The 20,032-nt window shown below is 31.8% G+C and overlaps 1 protein-coding gene across 1 annotated transcript in view; it reads right to left on the reverse strand.

The window, feature by feature from the left end:
• The window catches only part of LOC110641416 (calcium-transporting ATPase 10, plasma membrane-type), a 58,880-nt gene that overhangs the window by 34,092 nt on the left and 4,756 nt on the right, over nucleotides 1-20,032 (reverse strand). Inside the window, exons 2-8 of the mRNA XM_058143389.1 lie at nucleotides 18,752-18,923; nucleotides 17,736-17,852; nucleotides 17,499-17,544; nucleotides 17,101-17,261; nucleotides 16,840-16,971; nucleotides 15,215-15,304; nucleotides 11,560-11,629 (exon numbers count right to left, since the gene is read on the reverse strand). Coding sequence (XP_057999372.1) covers nucleotides 11,560-11,629; nucleotides 15,215-15,304; nucleotides 16,840-16,971; nucleotides 17,101-17,261; nucleotides 17,499-17,544; nucleotides 17,736-17,852; nucleotides 18,752-18,892 — 757 coding nt within the window. The 5' untranslated portion in view covers nucleotides 18,893-18,923. The remainder of the gene's footprint in view (nucleotides 1-11,559; nucleotides 11,630-15,214; nucleotides 15,305-16,839; nucleotides 16,972-17,100; nucleotides 17,262-17,498; nucleotides 17,545-17,735; nucleotides 17,853-18,751; nucleotides 18,924-20,032) is intronic.

The raw sequence follows: 20,032 nt of genomic DNA on the forward strand, positions 1-20,032 counted from the left end.
TGTAGTGTGATAATCAAGCTGCTCTCCATATTGCTTCTAATCTGGTGTTTTATGAGCTGACCAAACATATAGAGATTGATTGTCACTTTGTTAATGAAAAGATTCAACAACAGATCATCTCAACAGGATACATCAAAACTGGAGAGCAGTTAGGAGATATTTTCACAAAAGCTCTGAATGGAGCTAGGATTGTCACATTTGTAACAAGTTGGGCATAATTAACATCTATACTCCAACTTAAGGGGGAGTGTTATGGAAAGTCAATCACTATATTATTTCTCTGTATATTCTATATTCTATATTCTTATTTAGGATTTCTTATTTAAGATTTTTTCCTAATTAGTATAACATAATTATAGGAATCAATTGTATATATATACCCATGTACAGATTAATTAAAATTAAGGAGAATCATCTCTTTCTACAGAGACACTTAATGATCCATCCACAATTTTCTCCTTTATAAAGTGCTAATCAATCTCTATATATTTAGTCCATTCATGCTGGACTAGATTGTGAAATGTACTAATAGTAGCTTTTTTTACCATAAAACAAGTATAAAACATTTGTTTCTAATAATTTCATTTCATCCATCAACTTTCATAACCATAACAATTCATAGAAACCTTGAGTCATGGCTTTATATTCAACCTGGGCACTAGATCTAGCTGTCACACTTTGCTTTTTGCTTCTCCAAGTAACCAGGTTACCACTGATAAAATTACAATAACCTAATGTTGATCTCCTATCATCAAGAGATCTAGCCCAATCTTCATCTGTAAAGGCCTTTATTTGAAGATATCCATATTTTGAAAAAAAAAGTCCTTTACTTGTAATATATTTCAGATATATCAAAATGCACAAAATAGCTTCTAAATAGGATTCATGAGGTTCATGCTTATATTAACTCACCAGACTTATTGCATTGGCTATGTCTAGTCAAGTATTTGAAGGATAAATCAATCTGCTAACTAACCTTTGATATCTCACTAAATTCAATGATTCTCCGATTCCACTTTGCAATCTACGATTTGCTTCAATAGCAGAAACTGCTGGTTTACAGTCCAACATACATATTTCTTCTAACAGATTCAGTATATACTTTCTCTGAGAAATAAAGATCGTTTTATCTAATCTAGCGACCTCTATTCCAAGAAAGTATCTTAGTATACCCAAATCTTTAATCTCAAATTCTTCCACTAAGCATTGCTTTAGATGGGCAATTTCTTCCTTATCATCCCCTATCACAACCATCCACATGAATAATAAGTAATATGACCTTACCTTCACAATGTTTTATGACCAAAGTGTGATCAACGTTATTGTGACATAACCCAAAGGAGATCATAGCCTTGCTGAATTTGTAAACTATGCCCGAGAATATTGCTTTAGACCATACAAGGCCTTTTTCAATCTACAAAACTTTCTTCTAGTTTTCTCATAATCATACCCTGAAGGTATTTCTATATACACATCTTCCTCAAAGTCTCCATTTAGAAAGGCATTCTTGACATCAAACCATTGGAGATCCCAATTAGGATTTGTTGCACACGATAATAAAATTCTGATTGTGTTTATTTTTGTAACAAGTGTAAAGGTCTCCTAATAGTCCACCCCATGTGTCTATGTGAAATCTTAATTGAACCATCTCATTTATACTTTACAATGAATATCCACTTATATCCAACTAATTTTTTTTCTAATAAAGGGAGTAACAATATCTCATGTCCCATTTTTTATCAAAGCCTTCATCTTTTTAACCATATCAGCCTTCCATTTGGGATTAAGACATGCCTCTTTCCAATCCTATGGGATAGAAACAAAAGAAAAAAAATAAGACAAAAGCTTTATAGGATGGGGATAATAAGTCATAAGACATTAAGTTATAGAAAGGGTGTTTGGTACAAGCCCTTACTCCTTTTCTTAGAGCAATAAAGCCATCAAGATCAAACTCAAGATTAGAATTAGGAAGAATTAGAGGAGAAGGAGAATAAGGTAACTCATTACATACTAGGAATTCAGATTGATCAAGAGTATCAAGCTCAATGGCCTCATCCATTCCGTTTCAATAAGTATAAGTTCTCAAAGCTCTATAGGAAAGAGATAATAAGTCATAAGACAATAAGTTAGAGATAGGGTGTTTGGTATAAGCCCTTACTCCTTTTCTTAGACCAATAGGGACATCAAGATCAACGTCAGGATTAGAATTAGGAAGAATTAGAAGAGTAGGAGAAGAAGACAACTCAATACATACCTCAGCATCTGAATCCAGGAATTCAAATTGATCAAGAGTATCATGGTCAATGGCCTCCTCCATTCTTGATAAGCGCAGGTTCTTAAATCCAACATATTCAATATCTCTATATGCTAGGGTCATGATCTATTCTAAACATATTAAGGTGATTTATCCCAAAAATTATTAACCTTCCCATGAAGAACAAGAAGGGAAGAACATAAAGGATAAAACACCTCTTCCTTATTATGCTTCCATAAAGAGGTACCATAAAATAAGGTTTAGATTCCTTAAAAGTGACATCCATGCTCACAAAATACTTTCTGAATGGTGGATGATAACACTTATATCCTTTTTGGGTATTGGAATATCCTACAAAATACATTTAAGAGCCTAAGGTTCTAATTTGCCAACATTTATTCTGTGCACAACACATACAACCAAAAACTTTAGGTGAAACAGTATAAGAATTTTTTCCTTGCAAAACTTTCAAAGAACTTTTAAAATGGACAAATGATCAAATAAGCCCATATACTTTCAGTTAAGGGCCAAATAAGCTCAAAATTAAATTTTAGGCCAAATAAGTCCTTGTATTTTCTAATTAAAATTGAATAAGTCCACAACTAATAAATCATTATTTTTTAATAATAAAATAATTTTTTTTAGGTTTTTTAAATAATAAAATATTAAAAATTATAATTTTCATATCAAACAAATTTTGTTCACCATGTTTTTCAATTTCTTTTTTAAAAATTTTACTTTAATTAAAATTAATAAATAATTTTTAATATTTAAAATTGGAAAAAATAATATTTTATTATTAAAGAAAAAGATTTTATTAAGCATTGACTTATTTAGCCTTATTAGAAAATACAGGGGCATATTGGGTCCAAATTTTAATTTTGGGCTTATTTGACCCTTTACTGAAAATATAAGGGTATTTGGATTTTTTCCTTTTTAAAATCTAAGATTCTAAGAGACATCCGATTAATCAAATATGCTGCAAACAGAACTGCATCTCCCAAGTAAGATGTAGGAAGATTCATAGTAAATATGAGACCCTAAGTTACCTCAAGTAAATGTTTATTTTTCCTCTTAGATACCCTATTTTGTGCACTAGTGTTAACACAACTAGTTTGATGTAAGATTCCATATAACTTCAAATAAGCCTGAAAAACTCTATTAATATATTTTGTACCATTATTATTTGTCAACTCTTAGTTTTTTAACCTGAGCATCAAATTGGGACAAATCATTTGATGAAATTGTTAGAAACAAAAAAACACCTCTCTCTTTCTTTTCATTTGGTAAACCCAAGTCAAGCTAGTGCAACAATCAATGAAAGTAACAAATCATCTGTATCTAGATAAAGACATAGTTTGACTAGTTCCTATACATCAGAATGAATAGCCATGAAAGGAATCAAAACTTTATTATTTATCAAAGGATAAGACTACCTTATGATTTAGCTAGCTCACAAGCTTCACAAACTAAAAGATCTAGCCTACATTTTTTAAATAAAATGGGATATAACCTCTCTAAAGTTGAAAAAGAAGGACGTCTTAATCTCTTATATTAGTGGAGGATCTCCTGGTCAGCACTCACAAATTGTCCTAATAAGGCTTGGTTGGTATTAGGATTTGAGAAACCACCACAATCATCCAGCAGATATGGGTCATCTTTCAGTCTATCACTGCCAATTGTTTTTCCTATTTTAAACTCTTGAAAAATACAATGAGTAATGAAAATGAGATTTTACAGTTAAAAGCTTCTGTAATAGAGCTAACAGACATAAGATTAATGGGAACGCTAGGCACCAGCAAAACTGAGGTGAAATTCAAAGTAGGAGTATAATCAACAGAACCTATTCCTGAAACATTAACTAGAGACCCATCCATTATGCAAACTTTTTCCTTTCCTGAACATGGTGCATAGGTTGTGAATTTGTCTAAAGAGTCTGTCATTTGTTTGTTTGCTTCAGAATATATAACCCAAAGAGTTTTTTCAAGATTGGCAAGAAAGACATTACCTGATTTGATAAAGTTGGAAGAGGCAACTATGGTAGATTGAGATTCTAGCTGTGACAGCAAACGTCTTAAGGATTATACTTCCTCATTAGAAAGAAATCTAGCTGTAGCTGTCCCTTCAGACAACTCCACTGTCTCATATACATTTGCTTGTGATCTTGCTAAGCCTCCCTTTTTTCTTCCATGCCCCTTGGTTGGGTGGCCATGAAATTTTTAGCAATGTTCCTTAGTATGCAAGATTTCCCGCAATAATACAGTGCAAATGATCCTTATTTGATGGACCAGAGTTATGTGATTGTTCTTTAGAGGCAATAGCAACTAGCCCTGACTTGTTAATAGGTGTAACATGAACCATAACACTTTTTCTACTTCCCTCTTATTGAACGTAAGAGTAAGTTTGCCTTAAAGAAGGTAAATGGTCCTTACTAAGTACTTGGACTCAAATCTAATCATACTTTATATTTAGCCTAGCAAGAGATCTGCTCCTTCTTAACCAATCTGAAACTTAATAGTGTCACTGACACATGTGGCCTAGAAATCTTGATAGTAATCTAATTCCTACCATAAGCCACTTAACTCAGTAAATTATTGGGCAACAATCATCTCACTTTGCTTTGCACTGTGAACCTTATTCCTTAATTCATAGACCTGTGCATCATTACTTATTTAAGAGTAGGTTTAAGACACCACACACGAAATAGTTGGTACACCATTCAATAGTAGAAACCCACAAGCTATCTGAGGTTGCATAGAATTAATGAACTAAGACATCACAAGAGAATTCTCTAATTCCCATTTGCTATAAGTCGAGCTATTAGCTTCGAGTTTTAGTGCGTCTCCAATAATATATCCCTGTAGTCCCTTAGTCTGAATAAACAAAAGACAAGATCTGGACAATGCCATATAATTGGTTCCATCAAGTTTTATGAGGCTAATTTGTAAAGAGGGATTATCACCTATAACACCAATTTTTCCTTCAGCCACTACCTTCTTCTCCTCAGACATATTTTAAAGGGCAAAAGAACACAACAAGAGAAATAGAAACATAATAAGAGAAATAGAAAAATAAACCCTTACTATGCAAACTTGAAGAAAAAAGGCTGCCAAGAACTAAAGCCAAACCAAGGTATGAACAGAGGCTAGCAAAGGCACAAGGCACTAAGAGAGTTATCAAAAAGCGAACGGCTATGGAAAGGTGGCCAGAGGAAGAAATATGAGAAACAAAAGTGGCGTGTGAGGCCACGCGCTTCACCGAATAGCGAGGATTCTTCCAAGAAATGGTTGATCAGTGGCAGGGCTACCTCCAGAGGTGGGCAATGACCAATAACTCCCACTGTAGAGCTACATTTAGGAGCTTGACTAATGCGAAATAGGAAGCTTAAAATTTTATTTAGGAATTTTAATTGTTATAGAATTAGAAAATTTAAAAAGTTTTTATTGTTTAGAAATTTTATTATTATTAGGTATATTATTTCCTAATTTATCTTATTTAGTAGTTCTAATTAGAGTTGAATTAGGATTTCTATTCCTAATTTGATTAGGGTTGTAAGCTCTATAAATAGAGCTAATTTTCTATTATTCAATAGCTTTGACTATGATTAATTGTTGAGAATTAGTTCTTTTTTCAAGGATTGGTACTTGATTTGTTCTTTATTATTTATTTGTTCTACATCAAATTTGGTATCAAAGCTTAAAATTTAGCCAAATTTCCATCACTTTACGCAAAATTACCAAATTTCCCATTCAAGTCTTTCCATTCTTTAGATTCTCACCAGCATTTTTGTCCTTTGAAATTTTTCCTTGTAGCCTACAATTCAAAAAAAAAAGTCCAAAATCAGAAGAACCCAGCAACTCACTATTAGCTAATCTGTCTCTTCACATCATCGAAAGTTCAATTCGACACCCTTAAAGCTTGAACCAGATGACATTAGAACTTTAACCGAATGGATTGGGTATTTGGATTAGGTTCCACACCTAAAATGATACCAAGCTTTATTGTGAGCTTACAAGCAATGGATTTGGCCCCAGTAACAACCCACATCAAGTAGCAACATCAACTTGTCACTTCAATGCCATATCACCTACCATCACTGCCACGTCATCACTGCCACATCAGTAAAATTTTAAAAGTTTCTTTCCTTGCTAAGTTTGACATCCTGCATCTAATTTTGTAGCTTGTTTTCAACAAAAACAACTCTTAAAAGCCAAAATTTGAGTTCAAGTAAGATATGTTTTCTTATTTCAAATGCCATGGAAACTTATATTGAAAGGCTAGAGAAGAGATCGATTATTACAAAAATGTTTTTGGAGAAATTAATTATGATATTGGATTTCATAAGGGTCAATTACTATGTCTATGTCATTGGATAGAAAATTATAGTTATAGACTTGATCGTGAAAGGTGTTCTTTCTTACATGGTGAATATCGAGAAGTTAGATAGATTTTACTAAATAAGGAAAGGGAATATGAAAATTTACAACAATTATTACAAGTTAAGGAAAGAGAGCTTGAATAATGTAGAAAAGAACTTGTGGTTTCAGGTGTGAACAAATTTAAAGCATAGCTTAATAAGTTATCAGAAGTAGAAGTACAGGTTAATTAGTTATCAAAAATAAAGCTTAATAAGTTATCAGTAGTTGTGCAAGAACTTAAAGTAGAAATCAAAACTGTAAAGCAAGAAAAGAAGTTTGACGTTGGAGATGAATGAAAAGAAGAATTCGTAGAGCAACTGGAAGATGAAAATGAGGAACAAAACGAGCAACCTGAAGAACCTAAGTTTGAAGAGTCTGAAATTTAAAAATCCAAAGTTTTGATTATTAAACGTTTACCTATTGAAGAGCTTATTCCAGAGCATAAAGTTGATCAAGCCATGGAAACTCCAATTGAAATTGAAGAAAATCAACTTATGGAGCCAATAAAAAAATTTGAAAATTGGAATCTTGTTCCTAAGGACTTTTCAACTATTATTTTTATTGATTTTATATGTCCATACGTCTCCAAGAATACAAAAGAAAGCGTAAACCTTTTCCAATCAATTTTGTTGCTACTGCCCAAGAAAATTGTACTGTGTGTTCTCTGTATCTGGTTTGTAATCATTCAGCACTTCAAGACTCGAGGATGAGTTTTTTCCAACCAAGGAAAAATAATGCAGAATAGGAAGTTTAGAATTTTATTTATGAATTTTAATTATTATAGAATTAGGAAATTTAAAGAGTTTTTATTGTTTAGGAATTTTATTATTATTATGTCTATTATTTTCTAATCTATTTTTTTTAGTATTCCTAATTAGAGTCGAATTATAGTTTCTATTCCTAATTTGATTAAGGCTGTAAGCTCTTTAAACAGAGCTAATTTTCTATTATTCAATAGCTTTGACTAAGATTATTATTAAAATTAAATAAAATTGTTGAAAATTAGTTCTCTTTTCAAGGATTGGTTCTTGATTTGTTCTTTATTCTTTATTTTTTCTACATCATTGACCCAAGGAATATAAAAAACCCTAGTCTGGTTTGAAGAGCAATCACGTCAAGAAAAGGTTGGCTTGCTCTAATACCCTGTTGAAACAGGTAATTTTAGAAAAGAATTTTGCATTTCATTGTGTACAAGATCTCATACATGTTATCTATTTATACACAAATTCTACCTTTACAGGAAATCCTATATACAATACAAAACTAATATAAAAAGAAAGAATATATACATAAGAGGGAAATAAAATCAGCTCTTATAAGGTAGGAAGGGATAATGGGATTCTAACATTCTAATCAATTTCCATTATTGCTGGAGGCCTTTCCTTGAAGTCCTAAGTGAAATAGGACTGATAGGAATAAAAGAAAACCAAAAAAATGTGACTGCACTTTGAGACAGAAAAATACACATCTTAGTTGTGTTCTGGACTGATGGAACATACCAAGGGCTTGTTTTTCACTATTTGGCCCCACATCATACTCCCCCATTTAGGGAAAAAAAAAAACTCATCCTTAAGATTCAATAGTTAACAATAAACCCAAACAAGACCATAATAACTTACACACCATTCTTCCCCACTTAGAATAAATCCTCCCTTGCATTTTAAAAAATAAAGAACTCCTTTGGAAAAGTACAGCATATAGCCTTCTTTGATGAGGCAGTCAATAAAGAATTGAAGAAGGTTGAATTAATTAACTTCATGTTTGCTTTTGTCTTCCCAAAGCACTAAAACAAACAAAATCAATGGAAACAATAAAGGGTAAAGAGTTAGAAAGATCTTTAACTTCCAACAACTCTATGACTTGATTTTCTCCAATTTCCAATATCATCTCCATAGATTGTTTTTCCTTAACTTCCATTGAAATCTTTATGGCATGATATTCGTTATTCCCTAGGACACATTCTTCAAGGTATTTATCTTCAACTATAGCAAAAGGAAATTCAATTAAAGTTTCCATTTCCGGTTCTAATTCTTCAAACTTAGGCTCTTCCACTTCAAGCTGCATTGTTGAATCAAAAAGCTCCCTTTGTTCTTTGATTTCTTATTTTTCAACCACTAAGGACTTTGGTTGGACCTCCCATTAACAACATTGATTTTGTTGGGATAAAATATGCTTATAATCCAGAGGTAAAAATTCTTGTTCCAATAAGAATTTCATAATGAACCACGTACGAACTGGTCCCCTCCCTTCTCTTGCTCTCCTGGATTACAATTGCTCCCACTATACAGAAGAACCAACCTTTAATCAACATGCCACCAATTTGACTTGTTTTTCAGTTGCTATGTCTACAGGGTCAAAGAATCTGTCCACCATTATGATCCAATCTAAGAATTCTTTTATGTTGAGATCCCTAAAAATATTAGGAATATCAATTTTTAACTAATTTACACTTTCATGATGCCCATATGTGCCTCTTCTCGTATAACCACCATATTGTTGATGTCTATTAAACCGAATTGGCTCATAGTCATCTTCCCCCTCCAATTCATCATAGTAGGCATATTGTCTACGGGCAAGAATTGGTTGATAAATAGGGTCACCAAAAGCAACACCATCTTTTAGCTTTCTTTTGTCAACCCAATTACTGTTTGTTTTAGTTTCCAAAGCACCAAAACAATATGCAATTTCTTTGAAGCATCTCTCGATGCACTCGAATCTTAGATTCACCTATTGCTCCAAACGTTGCTCCCATTACTGCCACGTTCATCCCTATAATAAAGAGCTCTAGTTCCCTTCACCGTCGTAAGAACCAACGTAATCACCGCCACTATCAAGATAAGCCATCTTGATTGGGTGATTTTTCTGCTTTGATACCACTTGACGCAATGTGAAACTTGATAAAAACACATTCATAAAATACATTAAGGCATTTGAGAGAAAATATCAACAGAATTTTATTAATCTAATCTCTAAAACTAAAATTACACAGAATAATGGGGCTATTTATAAAGTTTTAAGTCTCCCAAACTACTAAGAATATATGCCTACTATCTGGGAAATTTACATAATTAAAACACAATAGGAAGATATAAATAAAATAGGAATTAGCCTAATCCTAGATAGAATAGGAAAACATTATTAAATCCTAAATAGAGTTGAAGAGTTACTAAATTAATTCTAATTAATTTCCACTGCTACTGAAGGCCTTCCCATGAAGTCCTAAGTGAAATAGGACTGCTAGGAAAAAAACAAAACCAAAAAAACATGACTGTGCTTTAGGATGGAAAAAATACTCCCTTGACGTGTTTTGGACTATTGGAACACACCAAGGACGTGTTCTTTGCTATTTGGCCCAGCTTCAATGTATCAATTGTTATTTAAATTCATATTTTGTGCCAGTACACAGAACTAGGAGCAACTAGGCCAAAAGTAGAAAACACCAAATTATAAACAGTATCAAAAAATGATATATCACATAAGCGTACAAGTAGTGAGGGATATCAAGTTCAAGTACCCACATCTAATTTTCACTGCTGCACTGATAGTTATGAAATAAGTCCATAGTTATTAAAGGTAAGCCTTAGGCATGCCTCATATTCAAGGCTCACCAAGTTCTAACCCTAGCGTCTCTATAGAAGAAAGGCAATAAATAGGCACTTGCCTTATGTGCTAAGGCGTGCACCTTATTCCAGGTACAAGGCTCTAGAAAGGTGCATCTTCTTTATTTCTACCATTAACGAGCACTTGCATTAACAAAAAGCAATACCGCTCAACTCAAAATTTGTCTATCTATTAGAATCTGATATTGACGCACTAGGAAGTTTTAAAATTAATATCGCAGGTAATTACCAGTAGCCAAAATCTCATCAAACCACTATACCCAGGATCACATACCTCCCATATTTCCATTTTTAAAAATAATGCTCTTATTATTTTTTCAAAAAAAAATGTTGCATCTACACCTATTTCAAGATCTATGCCAAAAGAAAAAGGAAAAACATCATCCACTAACTTAAAAACTAAATAATACTTCTTCAGTTCTTAAATATGAAGAAGAAGATGAAAACGTTGATTTTGAAGATAAGTAGCAAGCGGATGAGGTGTAAAAGAAGATGAAGAAGAATATGATGCTACTCTTGATGAAGATTAGAGAGTAGTTATTTATAATTGCTTACTTTAGTTTTGAAACATTAAAAGACTATTCAAGTTTTAATATATTAGTACTTGAATACTTATTAGTTATTATTATTTTTAGTTTTATGTTATTTGAAGTTAGATGGAATATTCACTTTTATTTGACTTTGAATTTTTTTTTTCTTTTTTTGCACCTCACCTCACTCAAGGGCATGCCTATGCCTGGTGCCTAGGCTTCAGGACAACTTAGCGCCTTAGCGCACCTTGTGTCTTCAATAACTATGAACAAGTCCTTATGCAACCCATACAAAAATACTAATATCATGTAAAATTTAAAAATAATGATAACAATCTTAAATATTTAAAAAAAAAAAGTGCTCAACTTGGAAATAGCCCATGGATTAATCCGTCAAAAGAAGTTAAGGATAGGGTTTGACTCCTAACAACCAAAACAAAATATCACTCTTCCCTCTAAGTTGAGTTCTTTGGCAACATTAAAATTTGCAAAAAAAAAAGGGACAAAACTGCTAGATAAGGGGGGAGACAATTTGGCAGGCAATCCACAACGACAAAGGAAAGTAACCATTCCCCTTTACATAAACCCAATACCAGAATTTTTTTTGTTGAATTTCAAACCTAAAATTTTGTGGAAATATCAACCTTCAGCCTAGGTTTCCCACCCCAAAGACTCTTAAATTTGGTACACATTCAACATAAGAATCAAACATTTAAATTGCAAATACATCCATGTACCTGTCACAACAATGATAATAATAACAGCAAATGTAATGCCAGCCCCATCATACCATCCTCTCTTAATACCCTGTAAAACAAAATAAAAGAGCAACTAAAGTATATAAGAATCATTATGAAAATATATTTACAAGCTGAATTTCAGTGAAGTTTATAGCTTTAATCATCATTACTCTTACTCATTGGAGGATTTTACATATATTGCCTTATTATGGAATTCATTGACATCATAATAGTTAGAATAGATCTAAAATTGAGATAAAATGAATTACACAATACTTTGGCTAAACTCAGTTTTAGACTTAGGTTGCTCATCTTTTAAACATGATGAATGGAGCTTACCAATTTGTTCGTAGTATTTTTTTTTCTAATCAAAAGTTTAAATTAAGAATTATTGTGTTTTTGAAATATATAAACATAAAGTCAAAACCAAATGCCATTAGGCTCTCACAGTGCAAGTCAAGGGTTCAAACTGTAACACCCCTAATTTTTAAAATTTATTATTTGGTGGGTAAATATTAATATTTTATTTTATTTAAATTTTAGGAAATTATTTGAAATTTTTCAGATTTTTGAAATCGGGTTAGATTTTCTGAAAATATAAAACTTTGATGATTTTTAAAAATTAATTTAAAGACCACGTGGCAAAACTAAAAATATATTTGGACTCTACGAATTTTTTTGAATTTTCTAGAATTTTTTTGAAATTTTTGGGCCTCATTTTCGGTCCCAAGGCAAAGTAAAAATTTAAAATTTTGTATCTTGAATCGAACCGGCTGAATCGAACCAGTCGAATCAAACGGCCATCTCCTTTTCTTCTTCCTCCGCGCACGTCCCCGACCCCTCTTCCTCTCTCTTTCGTTTTCTCTCTCCTCCCTCCTCCCCACGCTGAGCCGCCGCCACCCAGCCCTCCCCACCTTGCCGGCGGGCCGCCCCAGCCTTCCCCCACCGCCGGCCGGCCTTCCAGGCGGCCAAAAATGACGCGCTAAGAGACGCGATGCGCAGCGCATCGTTTCAGCTTCCCGGCTAAAATTCGGCCGATCCGGCCACTGATTGAGCCAGGTCTTGTATCAAACACCATCTACACCTCGAGAGCTTTCCATAGACACCAACAACACTAAAATCCATTGAGCGGTTTGCCCAATTTTTGTCCGGAAAGTTTTAGCCCATTTTGAATTTTGGGCTAGATTTCTTGCAAACTGTAAACTCCACGAGAAAACCGAGAGTACCAGAGCACTCCACTTGTCGAGAGCTTCGTGGCAATATAAATTTTAAAATTTTTCGACACCGTTTTTCAGTGGGTCCCATGAAACTTCGTAGTATTTTTTCGAGCATTAAATGAGCTTAGAAAATTCCGTAAAAATTATATACTAACCCTCGTGTTATGGGCTTCATGTAGGTACCTTCAATTTGCGGAAATTCGACAGTTGCCCAAGTCTGTAAATTTCTGGCCAGACAGACAAGCTATCGAAAAAGTCTTAGAATTGGATCGAGATTTTGGCTACCCTACTGTTATCAGATGTTCCGAGAGCGTCCTCGGAGTTGTAATCGGCATAGGTAAACCCGAACCTTACTTTTTCGTAATTTTCTAGTGCTTGAATGGGTTTAAAAATCTATAAAATATTTGTGGTAGCTCAAAAAATTATGATTCCTTTTTCATTAGCTTAGTAATGTTGTTAAGGACCGCGGGCCAAAATTTTAGAATTTTTAGAGCTCATTTGAGTAGTTTTTGCAAAAGGGTTAATTATAAGGACTAAACTGTAATTTTACATATTGTGATTAATGACTTTTTGGATGGGCCCAGGATAGGCTGTGTGATGTGATTGAGTTGTGGATATAGAAGTGCGTTTTAAACCCACTTGCAAGTTGGGTAGGTCCTAGGTATAGGGGAGACTCTATCGGATTTTCGGCACGACTTAGGACATCTTTGGTCTTTTTCTTAGTTTGTATTGTGTCAAATTTATTAAATGATTATAATAAAATTGTCAGGTAAGCCAGGACAACCTTCCTCCTCCGCCCAGTCGCCACAGTGACTGCGATTAAGTCTATGAGTAAAATATTAATTTTAATTGTAATTTCGATATTATTATATTTTCAAACATGCCCATGCATCACTTATATGTATATATCTATGTAGTTAAACTCTACGCATGTTTTATGTTGCATTCACAACTGTTAAAGTGCCATGGATGTTGTTTATTGTAATTTGGAGCAGTGTGCGTGCGTTGGCGTGTGTGTGGTATATTGTTGGATATGGATAAGACGGGTAGACACGACTTGAGATCTTCGCTGGGACCCAGTCCTTCGGGGTAGACACGGCTTGAGTTCTTCGCTAGGACCCCGTATTTGGTTTATTAAGAGAAAGTTCGGCTTGAGATCTTCGCTGGCAGAGGTTGGATTAAGAGACTGTATAGGGGATCAACTCCCATATATGTATTGTTTGACAGTGTTGGGTGTGTGAGTGCTCCAAATTGCCTTTCTGCTGTTATGATGTGAAAATATTGACATTGTTACATTTCACTCCACTAGGTGCATTAGCTTTAGATAGCTATAGAGATTATGGTTAAAATTGATATTTTACTCTCTGAGTCGAACGCTCACTGTTCATTATTTTTCTAGGCTACAGGAGAATTATTGCTGTGGTTAACCTATTTTTCTTCTTCGCAAGTCATCTATTCATGTCTATAATATTTGTATAATTCTGTTAACTCCTAGAATTTCCGCATGCGTTAGAAATATTTATTTGATTTGGGTCTGTAATATAATTTATCATGTTTGACCTGTAAACTTATTATATGCATGTATATTGGACTAGATGAGGGAGCTGAGCTCCCATTTGACTTTATGTTATTATGAGTATATGGAGGGTGAGCTGAGCTCCCCAATTGATTGTATATTGTGTTTACAGGTCGGGTGAGTAAAAAACTCCCCGTTAAAATGTCCATTTTATGGTCGGACTCTGTCCGGCTGAATTCTTGAAATTGGGCCCAAATGGGCCTTAGAGTTGATTGAGGAATAGTTAGGCTTACTACGGGCCTCGAGGGCTTTAGGTTGGCCTAGGTCCTAGTGCCGGTCCAGCCCATAGGTTGGGTCGTGACACAAACTTTTCCAGCCCCCATCCCCTTTAAAAATTTTGTGATAACAAAAAAAAATAGGGTCAAAACCAAATTGTTAATGAGTCTCACACAAGCTTGCTCATCAACTGCATACAAGCTAATTAATAAGACTGAATAACTTGAATTTCATTCAAGTCAAGTTTGATTCATTTATTAGACAAACTTTACGAGCAAGCTTGTGCCTAGCTTATTAGTCTTAACAACCAAGTTTATTTTGAGTATTTATCAAGTAGAGCTCGAGCCAACTCACAAGTAAACTTGACTAATTTACAACCCTTATATTATACCAAAGACACAGATTTGATTTGCAAATTTCACCAAGAATGCAGAAGTAGTAGCATTGATTAAAAAGAACTTGAGATGTGCAAAGCATCATATATTGTTATGATTTTTGGCTTTGCAAGCAAAAATAATGCGTGGTATATCTTGTTAATTGTGTAATTGTAATGAAATAACCAAATAAGTAATTTAACCAACTACTATAAAATGTTAGTTGTTTTGCATAACAAATACAATTAGCCATGCCTTGTAAAGCTCACCTCTTTACGTATACCCAAAGCCAAAGAAATCACTGCAGCCACCACCAATATAATCAAAGTATAATCTTGACAAGCTTCCCAAAGGAACCTCTATGAGTAATAACATAAAACTAGATTTAGTTAATGACTAAGAAAGAAAATGACAATGTGAAATGAACATTAGACACCAAATTAGGGATGTGTAGGTGGTTAATTCAACCAATTTAATGCAATTAAATGTCTTAATAATGATACCGAGGCTCCATTTATTTCATTAAAAATATTTTTTCAGAAAACATTTTTGCACATTTATGGAACTTAAGAAAAATAGTTAATTAAAAATGTTTTCTTAATTAAAGGAAAAATTAAATATTTTCTTGATTAAAGGGAAAATTAAGGCATTTTTCAAAATTTAACAAACTCATAATAAGTGAACAAACCTATAAAGGAACCATAAAAGCGCATAGCCACATACCCATTAGTCCATTAACCACTATCAGCCATCTTTAGCCATTGCCAAAACATCAGCAACAATTACAGTTACCTATTTTTATGCAATTTTTTTTTTTCATATTCAACAATAAATAGAAAAAAAATATTTTTTTTTTTTGTGTTCAAACAATTTTATGTCCTTATATTTTGGCGAAAATGATATTTTCCTTTGTAATCCAAATAGCAAACACTGGAAAAAAAAAATCAATTGATTTTCAATATTATAACTAAACAATGAAAAATAAGTCATTTTCTCAGAAAATGTATTCATCAAAAAGGATTTTCTACAAAACAAATGGAGCTATAATTAAATATCTGCAAAAATATATTAAAAAAAAAACAAATTTATATAGTTCAGTTTAGTTGCTTTATTAGTTGCTTTATTTTGGTTGTAAGGGTATTTAGTGAGCTCGTTATATTTGTCCAAAATTAATTATATCTTCTAAATTTAGCTAAAAAATAGATAGTCCATAAAAATTCTAAAGTAATAGAACACATAAATATTGGATTTGCCTAGAACTTGACTTTTTTGGTCATTGAGCCCTTCAAGTGAAATCATTTGCTATTAAATTCTTAAACTTTGCAATTGTTGCTACCAATATAAATGAAAGCTAACTAAACAAAGCCTAAATTAATTTTCCTTAATTTTTATTTTTTAAATTAATATTTTATCATTTATCATTTTAAAAATAAAAATGAAAAGAAGCATACAAAAATATGTAATCTGTAATTGTTGCTTTTAAATAACATGGTCCAGGATGTCATTGCTAATTAAAGTATAAATTTTGACCAATTTTGCCAAGTCAACCAAAAAAGCAAATAAATAAAAGGACTTCATAGCACCAAATCAAAAATATAAGGGATTCAATGGTAAAAGATTTCACTTAGAAGGCTTAATAGCATAAGTGTGTAAAATTCGTGGGGACACACATTAATTATAAACTGAAATTTAGTTAATTTTGTTATTTAGATTTTATTCATTAAAAAAGCCTGAAATTAAACAACAAATGGTACCGTTGTGTTAAAATCCAAATGGAATCAATTGAATGCAACAATTTTTTATTCTTTGGTATAAATCAGTAATTCAGTTTTAAACATATGTAATGCTCACACCCTTCCATTAAAGCTTTTCATAAAACAGCAATAGAAGTTACCCAAAAGCTTCTTCCTTTTGGCTGGGGATAGTTGTTGGATCCAAATTCATTCCTTCGTTTGAGTAAATCAGCATAATCCCCAAGAATCCCCTTTTCTACATTTGTTTTTAAAAGATCTGAAACCCCATTTACCTGATGCAAATATGCAAAAAAATATAAATAAATAAATAAGTAAATAAAAAATAGAATAAATCCTAGGATGATGCACAAATCAAAATAAAACATATGCTGTAAACTAAATGCCTTAACCCACACCCCCACCCCCCGCCCCCGGCCCCCCCCCCCAATTCGCTCCAAAGTATAGAAATCGTGATCCCTCATCATTGTACACAGTTCATCTCGTCCAATTCCAAAATCACCACTAGGTTTTGGATGGAATGCTATGAATTTCCACAATGGGAAACACAAATCAGCCCTTAAGCCTATAGCCATTATGTTTTTAAACAAAAATAACCACAATAACAGTTGAAAAAGCTATTTAGCACTGAAAAAAAAAATGCCTAGATTTGAGCATGCATACTTTCACTAAACAATTTTTTTTTCTTTAACAATTGGTTATGATTAGAATTTAAATATAGACGACTTCAATAGCACTGAGTTAAAACTCATTAATTCACTACATATAAATTTGATAAAAAATAGAGCAAAATTATACTTACGGGCATTCGTTGGTGCGCTAGCTTTAAAGCTAAAAACGTATGCAGCCTAATGAGCAGCAGAAACTAAATTAAAAACAATACTATGAAAGCAAATGAATAAGCTCCATTTAGGTATATGGGAATTTGAAATGAGAATTTTGATTTGTGTTTCGAATGAGTCAAATTCAAATATCTCATTTAAAAAACAAACGTATCTAAATGGAGCTTAGAAGCACATTAAGATTAGATGTATTGTACTCGTATGGCTTGCACATGTGCTCTTATTTTTTCTAGAATTTTCTTTTTCTCTTCTTCCTTTTTGATGTCCAAAGTGTATTGAAATCGACGAGAAGCATCAAGCACAAGCGCCGCTTGCTGGCAAAAGACACATTAACTTCGGTCAGTCCAGAAACAATTGCAAAACTGTTGCCTTAAATCCTATGCGCTGATCGAAGGTATGCCGCCTGACACGTGTCCGACACAGGTTTCATTTTTATCCAGTACACATCAGACAATTTGCGGTAATAAATATAAAATTTTCATTTTTGAAGTGTGAGTGTGTCTTTCCTTACCGTGTGTGTGTATTTTTTTAAAATTAATTTTAAAAAAATATATAAAATTTTCATATATTAACCAAAAAAAAAATTATGAAAATTTAAAAATTAATTGTATAACATAATAATATTAAAATTTAACAGATATTATATATGAAATTTTCTTTTTTTATTATTAATAAAAAGTTTTATATATGTTTATATACTTAATCCATTATAAATTGAGATAAAAGATATATATTAATATTTATTTATTAAATAAATATATAAATTTTATATATTTGTATTTTAAATTTATAATAAATAAAATTTAGGTAACAATTTCTCTTTATTTTTAGTTTAAATTTCTAATCATTGGAAAGAAAAATGGAGAATCAAAGAAAAATCATGGAAGCTTTGAAATTATTTAAAAAAAAAAAACTTATTCTATAAATAGATCAGTAGCACCAAAATCACTAGAAACACATACATCAAAGGTATATTGAAATAGATCATAAAGTTGGGTGGAAGCTTAAGTGTTGTTTGATATTGAATTTAGAAGATGAAAATTATTTTTTTAAATAAAAATATTATTTTAAATAATATTAAAAAAATTATTTAAAAAAAAATTATTTTATCATTTATTTGGATTTGAGAATTGACGAGAAATGAAAAGAAAATAAAATAAAATCCTAAGTGGACAATCACACGCGGAGGAAAAAGAGTGAAAAAATTATATACCCTCCAGCGGCGCAGACGTTCTACAGAAGCGGTTTTTGTTCTAGGTATATGAAAAGGACTATCCTCGTAGTCGTCCTCCCAATGGCCAGCCTCCACATCATTTCGCCGTCTGTACGGCGAGCCGCTGGACAAACTAGCCATTATTGTTCACTAGTCGACCAAAAAGATTTCCCTGCTTCCACACGTAACGTAGATCAAATTCATTAGACTTTTTTAATGAGCGCGCTCTGCTTCTGCCTCCATAAAGTGGTAAAAAAAAAATTCACCTTTATATTTTGGTAGCATTACCTTTTTTTTAATTATATCATCAATTTTTTAAAGCAGTTTAAAAATATTTCATCATTTCACAAAAGTAAAGAATTGGGATTGATTTTCCCATCAACACTCTGTTTATTTGAAGGAAAATGTTTTCCTTATTTTTCATTGTTTGAAGGTGTTTAAGAAATTTGATGAAGGGAAAATAAATTGTTCATCGAAAGAAAATAATCTCAAATGGCTTTTCTTTTTTAAAACTGGATGTAATTTTCATAACATTATTTTTCAAAATTTTAGAATAATTAGTTTGATAGATTTTGTGAATAATAATAATATAAAATATTAGATATATGTCAAACAATAAAAAATATTTTATAGAAAATATTTTTTTAAAAAATAATTTTTATAAAAAATATTTTTCACATAAAAATTATTTTGGTGAAATAGCAGTCTAATTTTTTTTTTAGTTTGAGATCATTCATTCATCCAGTTCGAAAAGAATTGAAATATAAAAGAAAAACTAAATCCTCATGGAATAAAATGTCTATCCAGAGGACAAATGCCAGCTTTTACAATTTTAAAATCCAATTTACATAACTATTATTAAATTTGAATTTGAGATTTTATATAAAAAAAATTATTTTAACATAATAAGTCTCGTTGTGTTTTACAGAAAATAATTTATATGTAAAATATATTTTTTATAGAAATTATTTTTTAAGAAAAATTTTTTATGAAGATTTTTTTTATTTAATTACAATATTAAATTAATAATATATATTTTATTTCATGTTTCACATTTTAATAATACTATTGATTTCCTCTTAAAAATTATTTTATTTTTATTTTTTAAGAAAATTTTTTCATGAAAATATTTTTTATTATTTAATTATAATATTAAATTAATAATATGTGTTTTATTCATGCATGTACAAGTGTTTTACATTTTAATAAGATTATTGATTTCCTCTTAAAAATTATTTAGTTTTTCTTTTAATTAAGAAAATAGGTTGCATTGACTTAGTT

This window comes from Hevea brasiliensis, chromosome 3, assembly GCF_030052815.1.
Source record: "Hevea brasiliensis isolate MT/VB/25A 57/8 chromosome 3, ASM3005281v1, whole genome shotgun sequence".
NCBI classification, from domain to species: Eukaryota; Viridiplantae; Streptophyta; class Magnoliopsida; order Malpighiales; family Euphorbiaceae; genus Hevea; species Hevea brasiliensis.